This window comes from Solanum verrucosum, unplaced genomic scaffold (genome assembly GCF_900185275.1).
Source record: "Solanum verrucosum unplaced genomic scaffold, falcon-dt-bn FXZP01000038.1, whole genome shotgun sequence".
In the NCBI taxonomy this organism is placed as follows: Eukaryota; Viridiplantae; Streptophyta; class Magnoliopsida; order Solanales; family Solanaceae; genus Solanum; species Solanum verrucosum.
The window spans coordinates 4,497,569-4,525,529 of NW_026020564.1; the positions used below are offsets into that span (position 1 = coordinate 4,497,569).

General features: G+C 36.6%; 1 protein-coding gene across 1 annotated transcript; it reads left to right on the forward strand.

The window, feature by feature from the left end:
• Positions 1-19: 19 nt before the first annotated feature.
• Positions 20-27,933, forward strand: LOC125810364 (protease Do-like 7). Its single transcript, XM_049489863.1, has 24 exons — positions 20-423; positions 770-840; positions 1,904-2,038; positions 7,877-7,935; positions 9,430-9,466; positions 10,187-10,312; positions 11,631-11,720; positions 13,456-13,521; positions 13,603-13,659; positions 13,745-13,810; positions 14,257-14,364; positions 18,441-18,521; positions 20,072-20,121; positions 20,293-20,458; positions 21,563-22,063; positions 23,132-23,314; positions 23,395-23,500; positions 24,480-24,650; positions 24,766-24,845; positions 24,921-25,148; positions 26,505-26,720; positions 26,881-27,038; positions 27,341-27,452; positions 27,635-27,933. Exons 1-24 carry the CDS (start codon positions 159-161, stop codon positions 27,809-27,811), a joined length of 3,309 nt encoding a protein of 1,102 aa, XP_049345820.1. The 5' UTR covers positions 20-158; the 3' UTR covers positions 27,812-27,933.
• Positions 27,934-27,961: the final 28 nt, after the last annotated feature.

Here is a 27,961-nt window from a genome sequence, read left to right on the forward strand (position 1 = left end):
AAAAGAGGGACCTTTTAACAGTGTCAACACCAACTCAAACTTGTCAGCCGCCGCCGATTTCCTCTCATTTCTCTCTCCTAGTCAGCTTTAGAGTGAGAGGAATATCCTTCATCGTCGCCGAGAAATTCACTCTCGGTCAATCGTGATCGGAGATTTTGATGTCGGAGGTAGCAGTAGAAGAGGAATCTATAATAATGAAGGAGGATTTGTGTATGGAAATTGATCCTCCGTTCAAGGAGAACCTCGCTACTGCTGAAGATTGGCGGAAGGCTCTTAGCAAAGTAGTTCCTGCTGTCGTCGTGCTCCGAACCAGTGCTTGCCGAGCATTCGACACTGAATCTGCCGGCTGCAGCTCCGCAACGGGTTTTGTTGTTGATAAGCGTCGCGGAATTATACTCACGAATCGACATGTTGTTAAACCTGGTGATTAAAATCATTCATTTGTCTCAAATTCCCTTTTTAATCTGTTCGTAGTGACAAAATTTGAGTTGAAATGGAAAAAGGTTTATGGAAATTGGAAATTTGAACTTGAAAGCTTGGTGAGGGGAAGTTGAAGATTTTATAAAATTCAATTAAAATAACTATTTCAATTGTCCACTTTAAGTTCAAGTAATATTTCACTTGAAACCCGAATTTACTGTCATGAGTACAGATTAACAGAAATCACTATTCCGTTTATCATATAGGTTGAGTTTAGATAACCAAGAGAGAAACTTGGAATTCATAATTTTGTATTTTAATGGATGTGTGATTGTTCATTTGCTTGTAGGACCTGTGATGGCGGAGGCTATGTTCGTGAACCGTGAAGAAATACCAGTTTACCCCATATACAGGGACCCTGTGAGTTCACTTGAGAAATCATATGTCATGTGACTGTTGCATCCTGTTTATATGCATATATATTTTGGTTACTTCAACTGCATAGTTATTTTTCCACCACTAGTATCTGCACATTAGTTTTGACTCACTGGATACTGCTAGGAAGAGTTACTTAATGAAAGGGGGTAAATTGAAAAATTCCCGGATATCTAAGCCATGGGTATGCTTTTGACAAATCTTAGACACATTTTCAGTGCCTCATACCGATAGTGAACCTTAATTGAACAAAGACTATTAGGATATAATTTGGCATTTCATAGGTACAAATTTATGAACTTTTTGCTTCCGAGGGTGGTAGATGGTCCTTGTAGCTGTGTGAATCTGCCAAATGGATTGCCTAATCGTATAACTAGACTCAGTATCAATGTTAGACATATGTTATGGTCCCGTGATATGGATCTAGGTACAGGATGCTGCAATATGAAATTACATGTTTTCTTTCAACTACCTATGGTGCTGGTTCGTTAAGGGAGAACCTGCGATTTCTGGAGTTGAAGTACTCAAAAACTTAATTAAGTTTCTGCTTATCTTTCCATTGAATTCAAATAACTTTGAAACGCAACATTGATGATTAACCACCCACCTAATAACAAGGAAATAACTTCCTACTACTACTGAAATGAGAAAGTGGAGGAATAACCTCCTTACTGCTAATAACTACAAAGAAACAGGAAAACATAATTAATAGATAAGTTGTCCTTACTGCTTATAACTGCTACAGAGAAAAGAACAAGACATAATTAATAGTTTCTGAAGTAATCTACTTCTAATAAAATTAGCACCCTTTTAGTCTACCAACAGCTTACACATGAAAAATTAATCAGAAAGTAGATTGCTTCAGCATGTTTGCTAGAAGTGAGATCTTTCTTTGTACTTAAGCATGCTGCTTTGTGCAGATTTATATAAGGAGGCCGATAGCTTCCTACAAATGCATGAACTTCATAAATTTCATTTAATTGTTATTCATGAATAACCATTGACGTCCATTTTTTTTGATAAGTACTATTTGTTGTCTATCTTCTAGGTTCATGATTTTGGCTTCTTTCGGTATGACCCTGGTGCAATACAATTTTTGAGCTATGAAGAGATTCCTCTTGCTCCTGATGCAGCCTCTGTAGGTGTAGAAATTAGGGTTGTTGGTAATGACAGTGGAGAGAAGGTATTGCCTTAGATTTGACATCTTTCTTTGATTATCCTATATTTGGTCATCTTCTGTCAATTTGTGTTAATTGATTCATGTAATTCAAAGGGAAGCAATGAAATCTTTATAGCATCTTCAAGAGTCGATAGACAAGTCTCATCGCGCTGAGTGCTATAAATTAGTTCCTATTCCTATGTTTTAATTTTTATATATCTTACTTTTCTTTTTAGAATGTTAAAAAATGAATGCCACTTTAAATTTAGTATTTCTTTAAATTCAAACTTTCCTCATGATATGTTTAAGACTACAAGATTCAAAGGGCATTGTGGTACATTACATATTCAAAACCTCCTTTACTTCCTTAAACTCTATGCCTAGTCAAATTAAAACACATAAAATGAGATGGAGGGAGAAGTAATTTTGATGAATGTAGACACACGAGCGCATGCCCTCACATACACACAATCAAACATACATATATACATAATTGTCATGTAAACCTTTAGTGGATGCCCAATATCATTCAAAGCCTTTAGTTTGATAAGGGCCTTACAACTTTCCAACACACACACATATAAACATTCTAGTTGTGCTTACTTCTTAATGTGTATTATGCCATAGAATGATACTAATATTAGTTGTATGTCATTCACCCTTTTGGCTTATATGTTGTGGAAGCATGGAACCTTGTTCTTTATTGATACTAGTATGCGTACCTGCGTGATGCGCGGAATTGTCTTGATAAGAGTTTTGTAAAGACATTGAATTTTAGGTTTAATTTAAAGTCATTAGCACGACAATATGTTGCACTTCTGTTTTATTTAATTGTATGTGTATTTTATGTCCTTTTTTTAGTTAAGTAACTTTGAAAGAATCAATAGTTGTCCCACATATTAATTTACTTTTACCAATATATTTATTATTAAGTGAAGGAGTTAGGAAATTGTGAATATAGTAATATTCAAGGTTATGTAGTTGTAGCCATTTGATAGATTAAAAATGTTTCCATTGTTGCTTTTTGAAAAGTGGTGTAAGTTGTTATGTTTGACCGTAATAGTAAGTTCCTATTAAAAGGAACAAATTGAACCTTTAATAGGCATCTCAACATTCTCTTTTTAATGGTGGATGGATTTGATTGGTATGATTTTCCCTCTACTATGTATGTATTTATACATTGAATCCAGTTTTTAACTTTTCTATGTCGTTGGTAAAGCACAAAGCATACTTGGGAACTATTGGAAGATTTTGCAATGAAATAAAAAATAACACTTCTAGCCGTCATGCTTAACAACCTCAGACCATACAATTCTAATTTTGGATTGTAAATTAAAAATATTGCCTTTAATGCCATGAATTGCAAGCAAAAAATAACATGCTTCCATTTTGCTAATGCCTTTCTCAAAGACCAATGTTATTGGATACTAAAGATTAACATAAACATTATTTCATATTCAATAGTCTATAAAATATTGTGTTGTGCCTTTATTGAAGAACTATGTACGCCAAAGAGTTTATAAACTTTTCCATCTTGTAGTTTTCGGATTTGTTGGACTCCTTCTGTGAAGAAATACTATAAGTGTTTCGAAAAGTGGACATCAATGTGTTACCCCACACCACCTATGCTCCCTGTTAGAATATGAATATGAACAAGAATAGTATATACAATCCTAGTTAGAATAAGAATAGAAATAGTATATAAAATTCTCCTTGGAAAAGGATTATCATGTGGTGTCCTAGTTGAAAATAAGTTTTATGTAGAGTTTATAAATAGGGTCTCAATGTAATAGTATAGATATACAATTCAATAATATTCTTCTCATATTTCTCACAAGTGGTATCAAAGTGAGGTTAAAAACGGGTGCTCATCTTGATGGGTTTAGTTCTAGTTGCAACCTATTTGACAATAATGAAGCTTTTTGTTGGAGAATTTTTTCAGAGTGGTTCTCTATGTCGAGACATAGATTTTACAGAGGATCTTCAATCTGTTGAAGATTATGTGAAGAAGGTGTAGCAAATCTGTTTTGTCAGAAATTTAGGTCAAGGGGGAGATTTGTTGTGTATTTGCCCTGAGTTTCTTACCATAATTGAGTTTGTCTTTTCCTAAAAAGAAAACACAAAGTCTCCATATTTGGCCAGTCCTTTTTCTTGTAGGAAAACGTTTGTGACTGTATAAATAAAGGCTCATTCCTTCTAACTTGTTAGCATTCACAATGTAGTCCTATGGGCTTTGACAGTTTTGTGTAGAGGAGAAATGGTGACACTTGTGTGAACCTTTGTTTATTTTGAGTGAAATGTGTGGGGTTGTTTCTCTCGATATTTTGTACTCTCTTTTATATAGTGGATCGCTCATCTCCTTTTGTGTATGAAGGTTGATTGGCCGACCCACGTTAAATGTTTGTATCTTTCGGCATATTTTTCATTCGTCTTCTTACTCATGGTCTATCGAGGTTTGCATTGCTAGCTTCCGCATGACACTTGATTATTCGATCTTAACAAGTGACATCAGAGCTTTTACGATTTTAGTAGAGAATCAAAGAGCTTCCACTGCCGACAGGTGGTGTGGCCCATTTATGCTGCCCGTCTAGCCAATGGTTATGTTAACAAAAGGAGGACCAATGATACAAGCATGAACCCCATATTCAGGGGAAAAAAGTCATTAGACAAGTCACAATGCGTCAATTTTCAGTGACTTTCTAGGATTGTTTTGTGTCAACACCATATCCATCAAGATTTGCGTAGAACCATGCCATCTTTTAGGTGACTATTTTCTCATATTTGATTTGCGTAGCATTGTGCATCTTTTCCGGCGACTACTTTCTCATATCCAATTTGTGAAGCATCGTGCATCTTTGATCTTTTTAGTGACTACTTTCTCATATCCGATTTGTTTAGCACCTTGCGAACTTTTTGGTGACTGCTTTCTCATATTCCATTTGTGTAGCACCTGCCATCTTTTCGGTGACTACTTTCTCATATCTGATTTGTGTAGCACTATGCATCTTTCCAAACTATTTTGTCATATCTAAGTTACATTGCACCGTGCATATGTTGGTGACTCCTCAGATCTGATTTGCGTAATTACGTGCGTTTTTCCAATGAAAGTGATACTCTCTCTTCCGGGGCCAAAATAACATATGTATGCCTTGTTCTATCTATGGTTGTTGTTCGTCATTGACCTATTAATTAATTGAACATCAAGAATATTTTTCTCCACGAAGATCTTGAGGAAGAAGTCTATATGGAGCAACCATTTGGTTTTGTTGCTTGGGGGGAGTCTAGTAGCCTTATATGTCGATTGAGTCTGAAATAGTCTTCTCGAGCTTGATTTAGGAAGTTCAGCACAATAATTCAGGAGTTTGCCATGACTCATAGTGGAGTAGATCATTCTGTGTTTTATCGGCATTCTACATCAAATCTAGTATTTTATGAGAGGACTGAGCACATTGAGATTAATTGTCACTTTGTCAGAGAAAAGATACTCACGGGAGATTTATCACAAAATTTGTGAAATCGAGTGATCAACTTGCAGATATCTTCACCAAGTCCCCCATCGGTCCTCGTATTAATTACATCTGTAACAAGCTAGGTACATATGACATTATGACTTGTATGCACTAGCTTGAGGGGGAGTATTAGAATATGAGTATGAATATGAACAAGAATAGTATATATAATCCTACGTAGAATAGGAATAATAATAGAATAGTGTATAGAATTCTACTTGGAAAAGATTTATAATGTAGCGTCCTAGTTGAAAAAGAAGTCTAATTTAATGTCTACAAATAGGGTTTCAATGTAATAATGTAGAGACATAATTCAATAATATTCTTCTCCTCTATTTCTCACTCTCCCAAAAGGATACCTTTCTCTCATCCCTCCACATTGAATGACATGTATAATAACAACTACAACATACCAGCACCCAAGGGTATGACCTAGTGGTTAATGAAGTGGTTGAGAATCATGAGATCTCAGGGTCATTACCTAGCGGAGACAAAAAACACTAGGTGATTCTTCCAATCTGTCCTAGTCTTGATGGACAGAATTACCTGGTACCTGTTGCTGGTGAAAGGTGGCAGGTATCCTGTGGAATTAGTTGAGGTGCGCAAAAGCTGGCCCAGACACCAGGTCATCAAAAATAAAACTACAACATGCCAATGGGGTTTGGGAGGGTGGTGTGTACACAACCTTTCCCCTACTATTAATGTAGTTGGAGAGTAATAATTATAATATTAATAAAGAAAGATAGACAAGGCTTGACTACCTACTAACCTTGTACTCTAATCCTTGACCTCCATATCCTTCCTGTTTAGGGTTATGTTCTCGATAAGTTGCAAGTGTGTCATGTCTTGTATAATCACCATTCATTTCTCTCGCATTGGGACATTTGTGCATCTCCTCTTCACATGCCTGAACCATCTCAGTCTCGTTTCCCGCATATTTTTCTTCACCGAGACCACTCCTATCTTATCTCGGATATTTTTATTTCTAATCCTTTCTTTTCTAATATGCCCATATATACACTGCAACATCCTCATTTCGCAATTTTCATCTTTTGATGTGAGGGTTCTTGACTGGCCAATACTCTGTCCTATACAACATAATTGGTTTACCCATCACTCCGTGAAACTTGCCTTAAAGTTTTGGTGACACCTTCTTATCACACAATACTTTGGGTGCGAAGCTCCATCTCATTGATCTTGCACCAATACACTGTGTGACATCATCATCAATCTCCCTATTTCCTTGGATAGTACATAATAGACCCAAAATACTTGAAACTTTCTTTATTTTCCCATGCTTAAAATAATAACCCAATAGGGGGGCCTCGCCGGAGAAAAGTTCAGAGAGGGGAATGTTGGTGCACGTTTCCCAAGTGAGAGAGAAGTGGTCATTCTCTCTTCTGGCAGTTTCCAGCGAGGTGGTGCGGTGAGGCAGTGAAGCAATGTTTAGGGGGAGAACATCAACCTCTTTAAGAGTGAATCTTGTGAGGTGATTACTCAATATTAGTGAATTTCTCATATGTCACAACATATCTATTCTATTGATATACCACATACTGTGTTGATGCATTTAATTATAGATGATAAAAAGGATTTTTCTGATCGTCAAATCACTGAACACAAGATGAATTGTGTCTCCCTAATTTTCATGACTGTTGGTCTCGACTAACCATGATTGACCATCCTGCATGTGAGTAGGGGTGAATGCATGCGATACTTCTTAATTTACAAAGTAGGGTGGATTTTAGATCCTATGCTTTCTATTCTTCTAGAGTGGCTTTGAGACCTCCCATAATCATTTGAAGAGTATTCTTACGGGTTAAGGACTCTGTTGCCTCACAAATATCATCAAAGGGTATAGGCAAGTTTTTCCAAAGATTAAAGAGGATATTCTTTATGTTGTTCAAGGCCTTTCCACCCTTTTATGAGTATAAGGTGATTCTGTCTGCATTCGGAATGTTCAATTTGAACTTTAGTTTCTTCTTGAAGTCAATCAATGGAATGCTATTTAATAGGTGTTGATTTCCATATGAATATAACTGAGTTATCCTTAACCATTGTTATTGTTTGATCTTCCCTGTGAATATTATTGAGCCATCCTTTTCTATTGTTATGTTACTGACCTATTGTTGTGTTACTGTTACTTCTAATCCTATTGCTGATATATTCATGCGTCTGAAACCATGTCATAGCCTACTGTGCTATCTCAAATTAATTGTGTTACATGACCTTTTGTTTTTATGTTCTATTAACCCTTCCCTTGCCTCTTCGTCAAATTTTCTAGTGGTATAATGCTTCAGAATTTCTAGATTCTTATTCGTTTTGCTTTTTTTTTTTTTTCTGAATTATTCAGGTGTCTATTTTGGCGGGTACCCTTGCTCGATTAGATAGAGATGCTCCGCAGTATAAAAAGTATGTAACTTGTGACTCACAATGTTCTTTCTTAAGTAAGTCCTGATGCTAGAATGCGATGGATTTTTTTTTCTGGATAAATAGATTGTGATGAATTACTGTTTCATTGATCTTAGTTGTTGATTGTAGACTAAATGATTGTCTTTTTAACCTTTACCATTTTTTTTTTAAAAACGATAGTAGGGCCTGCAAGAATATTATTGGTGTTCAACATTATTTTGAAATGCCGTTTGTTTTGTAATCTTGGACCAAGAAAATGTTCTATTTAAAACCTGCTTTTATGTGCTTTGTGGAGTGTTGCAATAGCAATATAGGATTTCCCTCATCCAAGTGGACTCTGCAACGTGATCAGAAAAATTGGCTGATGGCTGACGTTTTGGATATCAAACATTTTAGTTTAATATGAAGTGGCACTGCTTATGGATCTCAAAATCTTGTATGGTTAAGAATTAAGCACCAGCTGTAGACTCCTGTTAAATTTAGTTTTCCATCCTCTCAACCTATCGCAAGGATTTAATGCTGCCCCATATCAATATAGTAAATTCCTTAAGGTGGAAGCAGCAGCGTAAGGTAATGGGACATTTTCGGTCAAGCGTGCCGACTACTCACTCTTCTGGTACTACCCAGCCAGATCCTTGGCCATTGTAAGTCCATTTGGAAGAGTAACGCTGCTATAAGTAGCTTGTTTTGTAGGATTGTATCTCATGGTGGGCGTCTTACTGAGTCAAATTTCAAGAAATGGGCTTCAGAATATGCAACAGATGCTTTATGTGCGAGAGAGAAACAGAGTAGGTGAATCATCATTTTTGCTACACCATCAGGTGACTAGATAGCTCTGAGTGATGTTCTTGAACACAGTTAGATATATATGGGTGATGCCAAGATCAGTGAAGGAGCTGCTGTAGTGTTGGCATGGATGGAAACTGGACAAATATATCAGGAAATTATGGTCTACCCTTCCCACTGTGTATTTTGGGTGATTTTGTTGTAGAGGAACCAAATATAAGTCAAACAGAAAGCAGAGCCATTCATAAGCTTAAGTATAAATATTTGCATTTTTTTTTACTTAAATTGCTAACTTTATGACACAGTTTTAGATTTTCTCAGCTCCATGCGTTTATTAAGGGACCAAGTTTGTGTTGTTCATATATGCATCTACTTGGTGCTATTTCTCATTAATAATTTTATCTTTCTTGTCAAATAAATAGATCTATTAAAGATTGTTGTTTGTGCTAGTTCATATCAAGGACTTCAAAGTTTTCCAGTGTAATGAGTAGGCTGAGGCATTTGGAGGGATGTGTCACATTTAAGTTAATCAACTAAACTAATACCTTGTCCTTTGCATATACTACATCACCTGGCTTCCCTGTGATTATGAAGAACCTTTTTTTCTGCTTAATAAAGTTCTGCAGTTCTTTTCTATTGGTGAACAGTTTTGCAAGTCTTGGTTCCCAAAATGTCAGCATTTGATAACAAATTCCAATTTTTGTGCAGAGACGGCTACAATGACTTCAACACATTCTACATGCAAGTAAGCATATTGATGTTACTCTCTCGTTATTAGGCAGTAGCACTGGATACTTGCCTGTCTGACTACTGGATATGGATTTAGTAAAATGGTTAATGTTGTCTGCCTTTATTATCTTCAATTAGCAATTTGTTGGAGGATGTTTAAGGTTTATGCTTGTAATGATATTAACGATTGATAGAATGATAATACAATTGTTGGTAATGCTTTTAAATAGCTTTCTTAATGAGTGAACCACCAAAACCTTAAACAGCATTCAAAATGGACCGGAGGGACTACATGTTTAGAAGCAAAAAAGGAAGATGCTCACATTTTTTAAATTTTCCAAAAAAGAATACTACCTGAGAAAATTTTAACTCTTTGAGCACTTCTGGTAGGCATCTGTTGGTAAAAAACAAGAAGATAAATATATACAAATGAGATCTATTACAGTTTCTGCTGCCTCCTCAACTAATATACAGCTTCCAAGTGAGTGTCTCTGCTCTTAGTTTAATAGATAGGATTTGAGGAGATCTTCTATCAATTTCGTTTTGCCATAAATGTTAATGTCGTAAATGAGTCAAGGAAATTACTGTTTTGTTTCAACCTGATACTCTTTTATGTTCTCCAATTTTTGTTTTTTTGTACTTCTGGTTCTTGTTCTTATAGTAGTAGCTTTGGGTTTTTCTCCTCCACTTCCAATGACTACTTTTATTGTTCAATTTCTGTGTTCTTCTCCTCCAGGCTGCTTCAGGGACTAAAGGTGGTTCAAGTGGCTCGCCTGTAATTGATTGGCAAGGAAGAGCTGTTGCCTTGAATGCTGGGAGCAAGTTATCAAGTGCATCTGCTTTTTTCTTGCCTTTAGAACGAGTTAGTACATGTTTTCTGTTGTCTTATATGTTACAAACTTTTGTTATGTTATTCTATTTTGCAAATGTATTTGTTTTTTTGAGAAAGGTAACAGTATATCAGCACAAAGTTTACCATAATCACTTACCTTGAAGTGTATTTAGGAGGGAAGTAATACTCCTCTCTAGAATCCAAGAATTGACCAGAATTTATGCCTCTTTCTCTCTCCATGCCTCAGTAAAAGGTCATAACTCCTTGTAGGAATGTCGAAATGACAAAAATGGTTTGAAGCATGGCAAAATAAACTCGAAGACCTTTAATTTGATATGCAACTCACATCAGAATTCTTTATATCTTTGGAGTTGTGCTCATTTGAAGTTAGAACTTGTGCAAGCTCATTTGGAACTTTAGTCTGTTGCGTAGATATCAACTTGTCTTTGTTTTAGGATTCTCCGTAGACCTTAAATCACTTCGAATGCACCTCCATGTCCATATGATAGGTTTTAGTCTGTAGCCTCCTTTGCTACACAAAACATTGTTTCTAATTGTCATTGGCGCACTTAAGTCTTAAATCTTGTGATTTTTTCACAGGGCTTTACAATATTATAGCTTTGAATGGGTGAAGAAAAAAGAACTTTATTCTTCTCTGAAATTGGTTGCTTTCACGTTGTTTTTTATGCTGCTTGCTGCTCAGAGTTTTCTTGTTCTACTTATTTTATCATTATTGAGGCCAACTGGGAAGTGATCTGTGTCTTTGTTTCATTTCTGATTTTGACCGACTCCTTTTAGATTGGTCATGAGCCAGCATCTCTGTCACTTGACTTGTGGTTTCTTATTCTGTATGATATGAAGGATCCAAATTCTTTTACTCCTTGAGTAGACAAAAAATTTCTTGTATGTTTTTGTCCCTCCCCTGTATTATTTATGCATTATCCTTAAAAATAGTTTGGTAGATGAGAGATGTTTGAAGTTTCTTCATGGAACTTCCTGTTTCACTTCTCCTTTTCCTTATTATTTCAGGTCGATCCCATATTCCAACTGCTACCCGATAATAGTGTTTTGGTTGTCTATGCGTAAATGCTTCTGATGAGAATCTAGGATTATTTTTTATTAGAAAAAAGGGGACTATAGATTGGTTAGGAGCTCACACTGAATTTATTATTTGTATTCCCAACTCTCAAGCTGTACTATGAGTCATGGTGGTGCCAATTTAGTAGTATTACATTTTTCTGTTTCTACCTTCTTTCCAACTCTTTTTACCCAATTTGTGTTAAGGCTCATCTTCTCTATTATTTTGTAAATCAAGAAACATTTTCATCCCTCTTCTTTTGGATACTAGGTTGTCAGGTCACTCAAGTTCTTACAGGAAGGAGGATATTATTCTACTACTACATGGGCAGCGGTCACGATTCCTCGTGGTACACTTCAGGTTGGTTGCTGGTACTTGTTTTCTTCCCATGAATACCTCAAAAGGACTTGTATATCTTTTTCTCCTTTTAGCTTTAGTCGATCGAGTAGCTTATTCAGAAGTATGAAAGAGCTGAAGTGATTATTAAAGAATATAGGGGGTCTTTTGTTTGGATAAAGTAATTATTTTCATTTATGCTATGGGAAGATATAGAGGAAAAGATTACCTATCAAAGAAAAGATGAGAGAAAGAGATTTGGTTCTCTATGAATGATACTGAATCATCTACACTAAGAGGGACCTTTTGGTTGTATCAAAAATTCATCAAAAGCAAAAGACGCGCATCACTCATACAAATTGATTTCCCATCCTTTCAAATGTTCTTCTATTCCTCTCTCTAAAGTACCCAATAAGGGAAAAAAGAAGTTATGGTCCCATTCCCTGCATGTTCTCCTCCTAAACTATCTGTGCATCACATCCTTACCCTGTAATTGATATTAACCACTCTACTCCAAACACATTTAGCTCCATTAACCAAAATCCATTTGCTACCTGATAATAAATCAGTAAGTAGTTTATCCGTGTTCCTGGAGTTTTGATATAACGATAAAGGTAATACAGTGTGGGATGTGTGGTAGGTGTATGTTATGAGTTCAAAACCTAGCTGTTGAACCAAGTCCACTGTCTAAGTGCAGAAGGATAGAAGAGCAAACCTAGTATCCCTAGTTTTTTTTGGATGACTGTGGTGTCTAGGCCAACTTTTGCGCACCTCGACTAATTCCACGGGATACCTGCCACCTCCACCAGCAACAGGTACCAGTATCCTCTAGTTTTGAAGATGAAACAATGTTGTGTCATAAAAAGGTGATTCATGCACCCGAGGGTTGTCTGCTCCGTATGCCTCAAGGTATGCAACCTTAATGAAATCATCATTTCATAATTCACAAAGTTCTCAAAATGTCAAACTATGTTCACAAGATATCGAATATCGTTCATTAGCATTTTCATGAGCAAACAGCCTATACAAACTTAATCCCTTGGGTTGTCTGCTCCGTATGCCCCAAGAGCATTTTCTATTAAGTATTTTACTGTAATTATATAATGTATTGTTTTATAGTTAAGAAATTTGTGACTTAAAAATGTTCTTATATGGATGTATTATTCGTGTCTAGATAGTGAAATTATTTTCCTTCACATCTTTTATATTGAACTTTATCCTATTTCTAATTTAGTTTTCATAATTTTTCACATGTTAATCTATTTTTAAAATTTAATTGTGCTGTTAAGAATATTAAACTTGAACCTGTGCCTATGGACTAACACCTCCCGTGGTAGGTAATATGATCTCCTTGCACCTTCCTTCCAATATATTGGATCTATTTTATATTCGAGCATAAGGTAATGCCTCAGATTGTTTTAACATGTTTCTCCTCAAACATGATGTAACGTCTTTGGGATGATTGAATATGGACGGAAACTTGTGTTATTCTATGGTAGAAGATTATCTGAAATGTTGTAGGTGCTCTACTTTTGGTTTACGAGCTTTGCCATTATTTATAAAAATTTTTACCTGATAAAACAAAAAAAGATTAGCTGAATGACTTTACTAATACAGCGGTTGCGCTGCTGTTTCTTCTTCAAGGGGATATCAAATTTTGGTAGTTAATGTTTTTTATCTGTTAATCTGTTATTGTGCATGTGGACACATCGTTTTTCTCCTGGCAAACTTTAGTTTTACTTGGATGTTTTTAATATAGGTGACGTTTCTCCATAAAGGCTTTGATGAGACACGCAGGCTTGGTGTTCAACATGAGACGGAACAGGTAAGGATTTAAGATTTTTGTTTCCAGACGGTAGATTACTAAAATAATGATCATTAATCTGTTGAAACTTGACTGGAATAGTTGGTGCGCAATTCAACTCCACCCTCCGAAACTGGAATGCTTGTTATCGATTCTCTGGTAGGTACACCATCCCCTGTCATACTTCCATAAAAGTATATGCCTCTGCTTATCAAGATTTATTCTTTCGTTGGGTTTATGGCAGGTTCCTGGTGGTCCCGCTCATAATCATTTAGAACCCGGCGATGTGCTTGTTCGCATGAATGGGGAGGTTAGTCTTTCTTTGATCTTGTTGGACTATTAAAATTTGATGGTTTTGCTATGCTCATTCTAACAAGTTTTCTAGATCATTTATAACTATACTATTTTCAGCAACTTAATTAGAGATTTATCTTCTTATATGGAACTGTATTCCCTCTCATTTTCCCAAATGGCTGCATCCCACCGAATTCTACAGACCTACATGAATTCTCCCAGGCCAACCATTGAACTAGGTTGGATCAGAGACTTATTTGACTGAGTCATACACTAGCTTTATCTGTCCCCTCTTCTGCGTGGCGTGTTGTGAGGGACACTTCTATTATCCTATTTGATTGCTCAGATCTTTCGTGAATACAAGAATACTACTTTTTCGGAAATTAATTTTGTCAGATGAGTAGGAAAATTATACATTTCACTGTTCATAGCTTCAAACTGAATCCTGGAAGCCTCATGCAGGTTGTTACCCAGTTCCTGAAGATGGAAACTTTACTTGATGATAGTGTTGAGCAGAAAATTGAGCTTCAAATTGAAAGGGGTGGCACTCCCTTGACAGTGGACTTGTTGGTAAATATTGTACTTGCACGTATTGGAATATTTCGACTCTTTCTTTCTTTTCAAAGTTTTCTTTCACTTGGAAATGGAGAAAAATTTGTCAGTTCTCTTCATCATGTTAACCCTTCCGTTTTGGACCCTACCTTGATTTTTAAACCCACTAAAGTACCAACATTAACCATAAAAAACTACCAACATTATTAGGCAATGGCGGTTTTAAGGTTGATATCAGTTAGTTATTTCCCAACTTAAAACACAACTTTTACAAAAGCACCACATTCGATGGTGGCTCTCTAGACACCTCAACTCTTGTTACGTAGCAAAATTTGGTTGACATTACCCTGCTAAATCCTAGAAATTTGTTTTAGGTTGTATTAGTTGCAAATAATTGGATACTTTTTTTTCTTTTACCATTTCTCTTTTTGTTTTTCATCCTTCTGACTGCGGTCCTTTCTATATTTTATAGCAAAGGGATGTGGTGATTGTTAATATACACAAACTAGACTGTTTTAGGGGAATTTGACATTCTCTCTTGATTGTTGTGGTTTGTCTAGACATCACTGTGAATACTCTTTCAATTGTTCCTCCATTACAAGTATGCCAGAGGTATTTGGATGACTTGTTCGCAATAACTGGAGCATTCAACTTTTAAATATTCGGGTATCAGTAGGTAATAGGATAAGATTGTTTACGTACTATCTTAGTATTTGCTTAGTGCATCGAGACAAGTACTAAGAATTTTTCAAGATCATCTTTTGTTTCCAAATGTTCAGAGCGACTATTATTATAGCTTTGCTTTAGTCTTCATCTTGATATGAAAATTCAGAAAGAAGAAAAGGGGCGACACAAGTACTAAGAATTTTTCAAGATCATCATTTGTTTCCAAACATTCAGAGTGACTATTGTTAGCTTTGCTTTAGTCTTCATCTTGATGTGAAGAATCAGAAAGAAAAGAAAAGGGACGACAGATGGTGCTAGTAAATGGTCTGTAGATTCACAATCATGTCCTTCCCTCTCCTTTCTAGCAAATCAAATTTTAGCTATTATCTAATCAAGGATGTTGTCTTCCTATGGTTCTTTTGGGTGTTTTGAAGCATTTCTTCTATTATCAAAATGAAATAGGCACAGATCACTGGAGATTGTAGACTACCCTTATTTTTCAGAATTTAACTAAATTTAATTAAGCAATCTAACTAATTTGTGGAGTAAAATTTCTTGTGAGAGCAAAAAGAACTGCATAATTTCATTCAGCAGTCGGGGGAGAAGCACCATAATGTGAATACATTTTCACCAGCTTAAAAACACTCTGATGAACCCCAGGAAATAGAATTAGGAAAGGCAAATGGATACAGAGATACAAAATATGACTAGATTTGGTGAACTGTAATTTATGCATGCGATCAAGATGACATTTGATCAGCCTCATAAGGGAGACACTATCCCAACATAAGATTATGCATAATTAATATAGCGTTAGACGTGCAACCAAACTATGCAGTACTAATTTAATTCTATAGCTAACATAGAGTTTGGTTTATGGTATGGACTTTTTGTATATCCAATGTAATGTTTAATTTGCGGGATTAAAATGCATTGCTAATACCCCAAATAACTTATGTAGGAAAAATTATTTTACTTATTAATTTAAGCGAGAGAATGTGGAATAGAAATGTGTGTGGTAGCAATAGAGATAGCAATACTTGGAAGATTGTCTAAAGAAAAAAATGCCTTTAAAGTAAGCAATCCCTACATAACCATCGCTGCAGTTTGAGATGAATGTGTGGACATACTATTAGAGATAAGATTAGGAACAAAGATATTCAAGACAAGGTGAGAGCGACCTCTGTGGTGGACAAGATGATGGTGGCGAAGCTGAGAGGTTCGGGCATGTGAAGAGGAGATGTACTCATGCATAAATGCCCTAGTGAGAAGGTGTGGAAGGTTGGTTGTGGTGGGTCTAAGAAGAGGTAGAAATAGGCCGAAGAAATATTGAGGAGTGGTGATTAGACAAGACATGACAAACCTGCAGCTTACTGAGGGCATGACTCTAGATAGGAAGGTATGGAGATTGAGGATTAAGGTTAGAAGATAGTCGAGTGTTGTCTAGCTTTCCTAATCAGTATTATTATTATTACTACTCTCCTACTACATTATTCTTCGATCTTATTATTACCTGTTGTTTCCTTTGCTTCGGTTATCGTATTATTTGTTTTTGCTACTCTTCTTTTCCTCATTATTTTCTACGTGGCTTCTTTACTACTGTATTCCTTTTCTTACTGATTTTGAAATGCTGACTGTCTATCGAAAATAGTCTCTCTACCTTCATAAGGTAGAAGGATAAGGTTGTGTACACTCCTCCCTCCCAAAACCCCACTTCTGGAATTATACTGGGTATGTTGCTGTTATTGTACATGTGTCATTCATTGTGGAGTGTGGAGGATGGGAGAAAGGTATCCTTTTGGGAGCATAGGTGGTATAGGGTAACACATTGATGTCCACTTTTTGAAACATTTACAGAATTTCTTGACAAAAGGAGTTGTCAATCCAATGAATCCGGAGATTACTAGATGGAGAAGTTTTTTTGAGACTTGAGGTTTAGGAGGAACTTTCAAAGTCTAGAGGTGACAAAGTTTCAAAGATTGACCAATTTTCTCCATAAACAAAGCTCTGCACAAGATAGGGACGATGGATGGAGGTGGGAATTTTCTGTTAAGTCTTATTATGGAAAGCTTCTGAACATGGAGGATGTTGTTTTCCATTTACTCCGATTTGGATTTCTAAAGCACCAAGAAATGTGTGTTTTATCACTTGTATATCAATATGAGGGGGTTATTTTAACCGCAGAGAATTTGAGGAAGAGAAAGGTTACGTATGTTAGTTGGCGCGTTATGTGCAACAGAGCAGGTGAAGATGTCGACCATCTCCTAGTACACTGTTCGGTAACTTCAAGGCTTGGTTAGAAATCATGAGATGATTTGGTTTATATTGGGTGATGCCAGACACTATGAAAAGGGTAATTTTAAGTTGGAATGGCAGGAGAGAAAGGAGAAGATGGCATGGATTGTTGCTCTATTATCACTCATGTGGGTGGTTTGGAGAGAAATAAATAGAAGAGCTTTTGAGGGGTTACTGAAGAATTTTATAAAATTGAGAAGTAGTTTCTTATCCTTTTTTTGTATGCATCCACGAAATTCCTGTATGTATAGAAGATTGGGTGTCGTTCGTAGAAAATCATTTTGTATTGTAGGTTTGTTTGAATGCACTTTTCCTTAAAACATGAAATACAATTTAAATAGGATCATTTTTATAAAAGTAAACAATTTAGGGTAAAATTTGAAAAAGAAAAATATACTGAACGAGAAAAAAGTGGAAATAAGGTTTTAGGTGTTTTTTCAAGTTCCAAATACAACTTTAAGTCATATTTGGAATTTTCATGGCCAGAAACTGATTTTAAAATAAAATGAAAAAAACTCCGGAAAAAGTGAAACATCATGATGGTCGTTGGGTCCTGATCATTTTGATACATCTGCACCGGTGACTAAAATTTCTTTTATTTGAGTTTTGATTGCCTTGAGGGATGTATCCGTAAGAATCCAAGGAGATATCATGTCCATATAGGTGAATTACTAACATATGATTGTGATTTGAGGTAGGTGTCTTTATTAGTTTATTTCCTAAACTCTCAATTAATGTTATACATTCTTATGGGCAAATTGTTCCGTCACTTTTAAGGATGAGAATCTATATCATTTGGATTTTTTCAACATATATTATCTCTTTAACCCTTTCAACATCTTAAAGGTGGATGAGTTTTTCATTCATAGAAGTTTCATTGTTCCATTGATTTGTAAGAGGGTAATTATTTTTACTGATAGATGATTGTAAATGGCACTCAGCTTCATTTCTAACTCAACCTATTAATTAATAGGAGAAAAATAATTTTTCCAACTTTAATTCTTTCAAAAAGATGGTAAGGAATTCGTTTGGGAAAAGGGCTCTGAAACTACACTGACTTCCTTATAATGTTTTCTTCTTTTGCTTGAGTGTATCGTCTGTAATTGTGACTTCTTTTCTTGCTGTAACTTCAGGTTCAGGATTTGCACTCTATAACTCCTGACCACTTCTTGGAAGTTGGCGGTGCAGTGATACACTCCCTTTCTTATCAACAGGTTTGTGATATTCTGCACTATTGCCTTAGTCTTATGCATGCAATAAGAAACATTCTTTAACAGTAGATTCTTGTTAGATGAGTTTAGCTGCATTCTACTTGTTAGTCATTCCAATGTCGGATGAATTCTATCAAATGTGAGTCGAATTGTTTTTGACTTGCCCACAGGCTTCTTCCCCGGAAGAAATCAGCAATCTGTTATGGTAAATGCAAGATTCCTCTAATCCTAATCAAATCTTACCTTCAACTACTTTGATTTTGCTTGGTGAAATAAATTCATACTTGTTAATTTTGAATGACTATGAGAACTTTTGTTCAGCACATGAAAGTTATGTTGCACGGCCTCTCCAAAAATGTTGTCACACCCGTGTAGAATCCTTAAAAGAAAAACACTTGTGGAGGATCTGACATGCACCCATTGATATATTTGAAGAGTTTGAGCAACATAGCCTGAAAGCGGAATTTAGCTGTTGCATCCTGCCAACTGTAAAATTTTTACTTTTGGTGCTAAATTAGAATCAATCAACCAGGCTAAGAAGTGATGTAGGTCCATTAGAAGCAAAGCCATGTTTTAGGTATGTGGGTTTCATGTTTGGGGCTTAATCAAATGAGTGTAAAACGAGGAGCAACACATTGAGAAAACAAAAGAAGTCCAGAATTTCTTGTAATCATACTTCTTTCGTAGTTGTAGAATGGACAATCTTATTTTCAAGAAGTTGTTGAGTCATTCTTCTTTTCATACCTTTACTGTGAAGCTTGGGAGTTCTCTGGACCTTCTTCTTAGTTCGCAATCTGATTTTAGTGCCCATGGGCATTTTAGTCTTGCTCCCTGCTACTATTGTAATTTAGTATAGTTTTAAAGGTGGAGGGCAAGATTTTAGCAAGTACATTCATTGTCTATTTTTTTAATGGGAGCAGCTTCTGCAAAACCTTCCGAGACAACTAACTCAACTAGGTACCAGGTTACCTGTGCGAAGAAGTGGAACAAACGTGCAACTTTTGTTGCACATGATATATGAATAATAGGATGAGGTTCAAACATCATGTGGTGATGGGTGAAGTAGGAAAGGAGCTTATAATCCTTAGGTTGCTCCTGTTTATGACTTTCTTACTCTTGCAACACTATAGGAGCTTTCTGTGAGTTGATACCTAAATTACATTGCTGTTGGAACTTTAGTTTAGTTATTTTGATCCATCTTGAACTATCTTTGCTCACTGAATGGTTTCAGAAGGCTGTCAATGTCCAGTGAACTTGAATAATTTAGTCAAGGATTGCTTTAGTATTTCTCTTTGGAAGTGCTGAGACTTGTCAGGACTGGATTTTTGGCTTCAATGATTAAGAAATAAATAAAATCATCCCTTGTAGCAGTTCTAATCACGTTGACATTCTTTTGAAGCGTGGGGTAGTTCTTTAAATTTTACATGAAGATCCACCGTCTCTTTGGCACATTTAGTGGCTTGTTGATGTTCATATTGATGTAGTTTTATTATTTTCTGTTTGCAAATTGAAGCCCCCATTTTGCTCACTTGTTTTGTCTTCCTTCTTTGCAGGCTAGAAATTTTCGTTTTAACTGTGGTCTTGTCTATGTCTCTGAACAAGGGTTTGTGCATTTCCTTTTTTCATATATTAGATGATTAATCATTAATCTGATGTAATTTTGGCTTAAGTTCTCGTAATGCATGATTTTTAAGTATAAATCTGTTGGTACAATCCTTAGATATTTGCTTGTAAAACATATTGTATTGACTGTGACTACTATTTTCAATTGTAGATACATGCTATCTAGAGCAGGAGTTCCTCGCCATTCCATCATTAAAAAATTTGCAGGGGAAGGTATTTCAAGGCTTGAAGACTTAATTTCTGTTTTATCTAAGTTGTCTAGGGGTGCAAGAGTACCATTGGAGTATATACACTACAAGCAACGACATCAAAGAAAGGTATTAGCAACATACTATCAAACAAGATGTCAAAAAAACTGTTTCCGTCATTTATAGTTCTTGCTTTCTATTATCTTTCTCATCTGTTTTGCGGATAAGCGCAAATGCTGGTACTTGTTTGCTTTTTCAATTTGATCTTGGTGATTTGCTTTAACTATGGTCAACAAACTATGCCTCATTGTGGTTCTGTAGTTGGGTATTACTACTGATGTGTCGGTATAGTAGGGCATATTCTTCTTGATCAGAAAGGGTAAAGGGAAGAAAAAGAAACGTAATGGCAGGTTTAACATTTGTTGTCATCAACAGTGTCTAGGAGAAACTCTAATGATTGTGGAATAGGTGGTATTTCACTATTGCTACAGATGCTGGAAGTAGTACATTCATGGATATTCCAGGTTTATTAGCGTGGGAGCTACAGAAAAGTGAGGTGTTTACTGTCAACTCCTGCTTTAAGTGCCTGATCTTCTCTGCTGGTGAATTGTCACTTCGTCCTTCAACAAGATTTGGAGAAGCACAGTTCAAATTGAAGTAGCATGTTTTTCCTGAATTTTGACTCAGGAAGCTTCTCTCTCTGAAGATAATCTTCAAAAGAAGGGACATTATTATGCAATAGGTGTCAACTGTCTGGGGCTGGAGCTGACAATGTCAATCACATATTCGTACAATGCCCTTTGGGAACACATATGCGGCTTTCTTTCTCAGTTTTATACGGTGCAAGTAATTTATGCAGAGATCAGTGAAGGAGCTATTATTGTGCTAGTTAAACAGAGAACTATGTGGGTAGAAAAGGAAGAGTTGGGACACAATATCAGCATGTATTGGTGGGTGATGTGGAAGGAAAGAAATCAGAGAGTTTTTGAAAGCAAAAGTGAATAATTCTTTGACTGCAATACAGATATATATCTTTTTAGCATTTTGGTGTAAATGAGAAATGTCAAAATAATCTCCTTGAGTGAAGGGACTGGAGTTATTTAACCTTGATGCACATTGCACAAGTTTATAGTGCTTTCTGATTCAATAAAGCTTGTCAGAAAGTCCTTTTGGTTTTTCCATGTCTTCTTGCATGGAAGCATGACCTTCTAATAAACCTTTTTTTTTCTGCAGTCTGTCTTGGTCACAATTGACCGCCATGAGTGGTATGCACCACCACAGATATATAAGCGCGATGACAGATCTGGCTTATGGACAGCAAAACTGGCTTTGCAGCAGGAGTCCCCACTCTTGATATCTGGCATTTATCCAGTTGAAAATCATGCCGGGTCTTGTTCTAGTGAGGTCAGTCCTAAGGACTATAGACCTGAACAAGTCAGCCAAGAATCCACAGATGGAGTTACTACTATGGAAATTAGTGGTGAACTTGTTGCTGAGGGACCAAATGCTCAGGATGATTCTGATAATGGAACAAAGAAAGGGAGGGTGGAAGAGAACTCATCTGAAGACGGTAATGTAGTAGCCGATTGTTCTTTAAATGAGCGTAGAGAAGAAAGATTGGATGAGTCTAGATCTGTGGAAGATACAGTTCTGAGAGATTATCATGGTGCCGCACCTGTAGAAGCTACATCAGTCGCTGAGCGTGTGATCGAACCTACTCTTGTGATGTTTGAGGTAACATTAAGGTCTCAAATGACTTGTATACTTCTACTGAAAAACATTTGTATTTTTATAGCATGAATGTTGATTATTCAAGTGTCTCCGTCACTATCTCCTTTTTGGGTCCGTGGGAGGTGGGTTTCATTTCCTCAGCTGTATTTAATAAATGACCTTTGATTTTTAAACGTTTTCTTTCTCCTTTGCTTCTTGGTTCCTGGGAGTTCCTTTTTTTTTTGTGTAATCAGACTAAGAAATATGTTACACCCCAATTTTCCCTGAAAACAGAAAAGAAAAAGAAATGAGTTAAACCCCAGTGATGGAGAGGAAAGCTTTTTTTTTTTTGGCTGTATCTCTTTTGGGTCCCCAGAGGTGGGTTTCATTACCCATCTCTTTTTCCTTTGCTGTTTTGATTCCTGGGAGGTGGTTTTTGATGTGTAATCAGATTAATCAGACTAAGAAATATGCTAAACCCAATGATATTTTGGCTGGGGGTTCATTTTTGTGGACTTCTGCTTTGAATGTTAAACTTTGCATTAGCTGCATGTGCATTGCAATAAAAAGGTATTTAAAGTTCTCTTGACACATCTGACATTTTTTCAATTTAATTTTGAACCATAAGGTGTTATGAATGTGATCCCTTCAATTTTCTATAGTAATGCTTTGGGCGGTATTACATTAAGGCAAAATTATGCTATTGCAACTACTAGTTAGACTTCATTCTGCATTCAATTTAATATTGTAGATCATAGAAATGCTGAAATAAAATCATAAACTCCTGTCTTCTAGGGAGTAGTAAAGAAGATAAGATGACTCTGATCTTTACTTCTATGGAGCTGGATGTGAGCTTATCGCCTAATGATCTTACTCAAAAAGAGTCAATGATTTCTTTTGCTCACTGTTGGTCTAAACTTAATATCTGTTAGCTATAACCAGTGTTGATATCATGTTTTATTTGTAATACAAATGATCAATATCAAAATGACAAATGCAAGTAGGAGGTATCTCTCTGGATATTTTTTGTAACCTGGTAATTCCTGTTTCCGTCTGTTCAGTTAAGTACCCCTTATGGTGTTAAAATTGCAGGTTCATGTCCCTTCATCATGTATGCTTGACGGTGTTCACTCGCAACAGTTTTTTGGAACTGGGGTAATTGTATATCATTCCCAAACAATGGGCTTGGTTGCTGTTGACAAAAACACAGTCGCAGTACCAGTTTCTGATGTGATGTTATCATTTGCTGCTTTTCCAATTGAAATTCCTGCTGAGGTGAGGTTTTGGGGGAGACAAAAATTTACCTCTTGCCACTTACCCTCCGTTATTGTTAAGAAGCTCAGTAACCTTTTCAGGTAGTCTTCCTCCATCCTTTCCATAATTTTGCTTTGGTTGCATACGATCCCTCTGCTTTGGGAGCTGCTGCTGCCTCCGTGGTTCGTGCTGCTGAACTTCTTCCTGGTAAGTGTTAACTTTTTGGATGATTCTTATCCTTAATCTGATCCCCTTTCATGTTGTTGCTAGTGTGTGGACAAAGTGATTTGTCTTTATTTCTGTGTGTTGTGTATGCATCATACACTACCAAGTGGAAAGATGTGGTTCATAAAAAAAATAGAGGTTTTGAATATCAAGTTCAACTGTCTGCTTTTATTTTCTTCCTGGTGTAAAATAGATTATATAAAGGACACTGATACCATACTGGAGGCTTTAGAACTCCTACGTGTATAGATGAGGCTCTAATAGTCAGCCAAATCTAATTTTGCTCCTGTTCTTTTGCTCTCTGATGTCCTTTCTTTTAACCTTCTCTACTGTTGGTGTTGTAAATATTCCAGCACTTACTAAATACTGTTTTAATCAACTAAATGCCATTGACTCTTTGAAAAAGAAAAGAAAGAAAAATCCTCGTTCTAGATGGGAGTTTTCATCCAGCTACTGATCAGGACATGATCCCCTTTGACACCATCTCTATTTATAATTGTTTTCCCTTTCTTTACTTTGATCCATGGTCTGTTACCCAATTTGAAAGTAAATTCTGTAGTCTCCAACTACACTGATGTGTTCTTGCAGAAAATGGGGCGGGCCTTCTGGGTTGAGCTCGTCGCATGGGGCTTGCATAGTGCGGTTTACCTTCCTGTGTTGTTCGTTATCGTTATTGCACAGGAGCAGGGTTTACCCTGTGCGCACCCCAAAGGGTTGCGACTGTGGGTTTCCTTGTTAACAACAAAAATGAATGAACTAAATTATTTTAAGACAATCTTCTTCTCCTGTTCGAAAGTAAGAATATCTTTGGACAAGTACTGTCCATGTAAATGTTTCAACATAAGGTTGTGACTTCTTGAAATCCTCTTTAACCTGCGTACCTTGTTATTATAGTTCCCCGTAAATGATGTCCAGTGCAGAACACCTTATTTTTGTCGGTTAATATTTTTTTTGCCAACAGAACCTGCTCTTCGCCGTGGAGATTCAGTGTTTCTAGTGGGATTGAGTAGAAGCCTGCAGGCAACCTCAAGGAAATCAATCGTGACTAATCCTTCTGCTGCTGTGAATATTGGATCCTCTGATGTTCCACGATACAGAGCAACAAACATGGAGGTCATTGAGCTGGACACTGGTATGTCGAAACCTAAAGGGTCCTGCTCATATTTTGTGGACTGATCACTATAATCCTTGTATTTTAACACTCATCTTGTGACTTTTTCATGGTGCCATTGTTTGTGACATTTCAGATTTTGGAAGCACCTTTTCTGGTGTGCTGACTGATGAGCGTGGAAGGGTTCAAGCTTTATGGGGAAGCTTTTCAACACAGGTATGTAATTCAAACTGCTGCTCTGAGTTACTGACTGTCGAAACTTGTTTTAAGTACTCCCTACACTCTTTCCAGCTCAAGTATGGCTCAAGTTCATCAGAAGAGCACCAATTTGTCCGAGGTATCCCAATATATAAAATAAGCCAACTCGTTGACAGGATTACTTCTGGCACTGAGGGACCGCCTCGTCTTATAAATGGTTTGCAAAGACCTATGCCTTGCATAAGAATATTAGAAGTTGAACTTTACCCTACTTTGCTTTCTAAAGCTCGAAGTTTTGGATTAAGTGATGCATGGATCCAGGTAATCTGCTATTTCTGAAGGTTTCTGTCGTTTATGTGCTTGCATTTTCCTCTTATCCATTCTTGAGTTGAATGTGTTTTTCCTAATAAAAGAATCTACTTCAACTCAGACACAGAAATTCAATCTATTTCATCCTTTAAAGCTCTTTTTAAATCTGGGTCCACAAGAGATGGTTGCTTGGTATTTGACCAAATAGTATCGTCCAGTTCCTTTAGAACCTATCACTAAAATACCCCTTAAGGGGGATAAGGCTAAGCAGTGTGGAAAGGGTTTTATATGTGCTTAGATGTGTCCTCACTGAACATGACAACGGGATACAATAACTTCAACATACCCACTGTAATTCCACAAGTGGGGTTTGGGGAGAGGGTGGTGTGTACGCCGCCTTACCCCTACTTGTGAAGGTAGAGGAGGCAGTTATTATTGATCAAGAAGGAAGTCCAAAAGGACTCAAATTTTTATGTGCTTGTTAACGTGCCTTCATTCCTTAAAGGTTAATTGCAACTCCCAAGTAGAATACAACCCAAGCTGTAAATGGATCGATAAATCTATGGTTATTCCGCGTACCTGGTCTTCATCACACTTCACGAGTGTATCTATCTATGTGAATTGCTTAGTTGCACGGGCTCTTCACTTTTGATGCCGCGCCCTTGTCGGATTCACCAAAAATATACTACTTTTGGCGAATCCGACACACACCCGTTGACATTTTTGAAGAGTCCGAGCAACATAGGTGAATTGTGTATCATTTACAGGTGTATGAGTAAAAAAATTGTTTGGCATTAGCTTGATGTGATGTTTATGGATTTTGGATATGATCATGACATCTCTGGTTGCCACCAGGTCAATCTTCCAGGCAATATTTACTTTATAGAATCGTGATCACCCAAGGCATTGATTCCTACACACAAGTAGAGTTGAGCTGAAACTTAAAACTGGTAAATAAAAACATCAATTGTATAATTGTTTATTAGGAATGTCTTCTTGGAATTCATGCATGAGCATGTGTATCTATCTGCCTACTGTATCATGTTGCAAGTGTATGGTAAATTTTGTTGCCTTGGTGAATTGAATCCGATATCTATGGATTCAGACGTGATCATGGACATGTCTAATTTCTCAAATGATTTTCCTCTTAATTTATGTTGCCTGAAATATAGAGGCTCTCTATTGATGTTTGTACATGTTGTTATTAGCTTTAGTCCCACCTCAATTGTTTCTGAAGAATATCTTTTGGAATAATAGGCTTTTCATGTTACCATAAAGAAAATCAGATAGTCTTCCCAAGATTGTTATAAGAGGTGAGCATAGTATGTGAGTTGGGCATTTTCTTAATAGTTGACATATCTCATTTAGGCCCTCGTGAAGAAGGATCCTCTGAGACGCCAAGTTTTGCGAGTCAAAGGTTGCTTTGCTGGCTCAAAAACTGAAAATTTGTTGGAACAAGGGGACATGGTCTTAGCAATTAATAAGCAGCCAGTTACATGCTTTCGTGACATTGAAGATGCGTGCCAATCTTTAGACAATTCCAGTCACGATGATGGAAAACTAGACTTGACAATTTTCCGTCAGGTTAGCAAGAAGCTATCTGACATTAGCTTTACTTTTTTTTAATTTCTCTCACTTATTTGATCAATAGAAATTTATTATTGTCATTATCTGTTTACATCAAGCAAGTACAAGAGTTCAAACACTCACTTAGATTCTTCATTTGTTGTTCATGGTTTCTCAGGGAAATGAAATTGAACTACTTGTGGGAACAGATGTGAGGGATGGAAATGGAGCCAAACGAGCAATAAATTGGTGTGGCGGTATCCTCCAAGAACCTTATCCAGCCGTACGTGCACTTGGGTTTCTGCCTGAAGAAGGCCATGGAGTGTATGTGGCAAGGTGAGGTGATGCTAGAATGCTGTAACAAATGAAAGATGATAGGAGGGTTTAAGTTTCATTATTTTTGCCAAGTAATAATGATATTACACAAACAACAAATATACCCAGTATAATAATCTCACAAGCGGGGTCTGGAGAGGGAGGGTGATGTTACACGGTTTTCTAAAATCTGCTATATTTAGATTGAGCAATCTTTAGTCAGAAGTAGTAAGTAGTTTTGTTTGCCTTGGCTGACCTGATTGTGCACTTATGAGTTCTCTTTGCCAACTATTTGGTCCCAAAGGCTAATGCCTCTTTTTCAGGTGGTGTCATGGGAGTCCTGCACATCGTCATGGTCTCTTCGCTCTTCAATGGATAGTTGAAGTCAACGGGAAACCAACCCCTAACTTGGATACTTTTGTCGATGTGACTAAGGTATGAGAAACTTTGCAAGATCTTATTTTCTATGAAGATGTATCAAATGGGACTTTAGAAACATTTGTTTTCAAACATGGTTCTAGGAAGCTTGTTAATGGTTCTCAGTTAACAAATTATTTCTATGTTTGAACTTTGCTGTGATCCTGGTTTTAACATCTACTTAATTGAGTCCCTTACAGGCAATAGAGCATGGAGAGTTTGTTCGTGTACGAACAATCCACCTGAATGGGAAACCTCGAGTGCTCACATTGAAGCAAGATTTACATTACTGGCCAACATGGGAACTCAGGTTTGATCCTGAAACTGCAATGTGGCGACGCAAAGTAATTAAATCATTGGATTCTGGTGTTGTGTGAAATGTCTCACCAGATTGTTCAAAGCATTTATCCTACTCATTAGTTGGTGTACGTTGATATTTGAAGTTGTCATGTGTAGCTAGCTGTACGAGAATCTTAATGAACATTGATTTGATGCCCCTATATGATGTGAAATACTTAGATATTTGA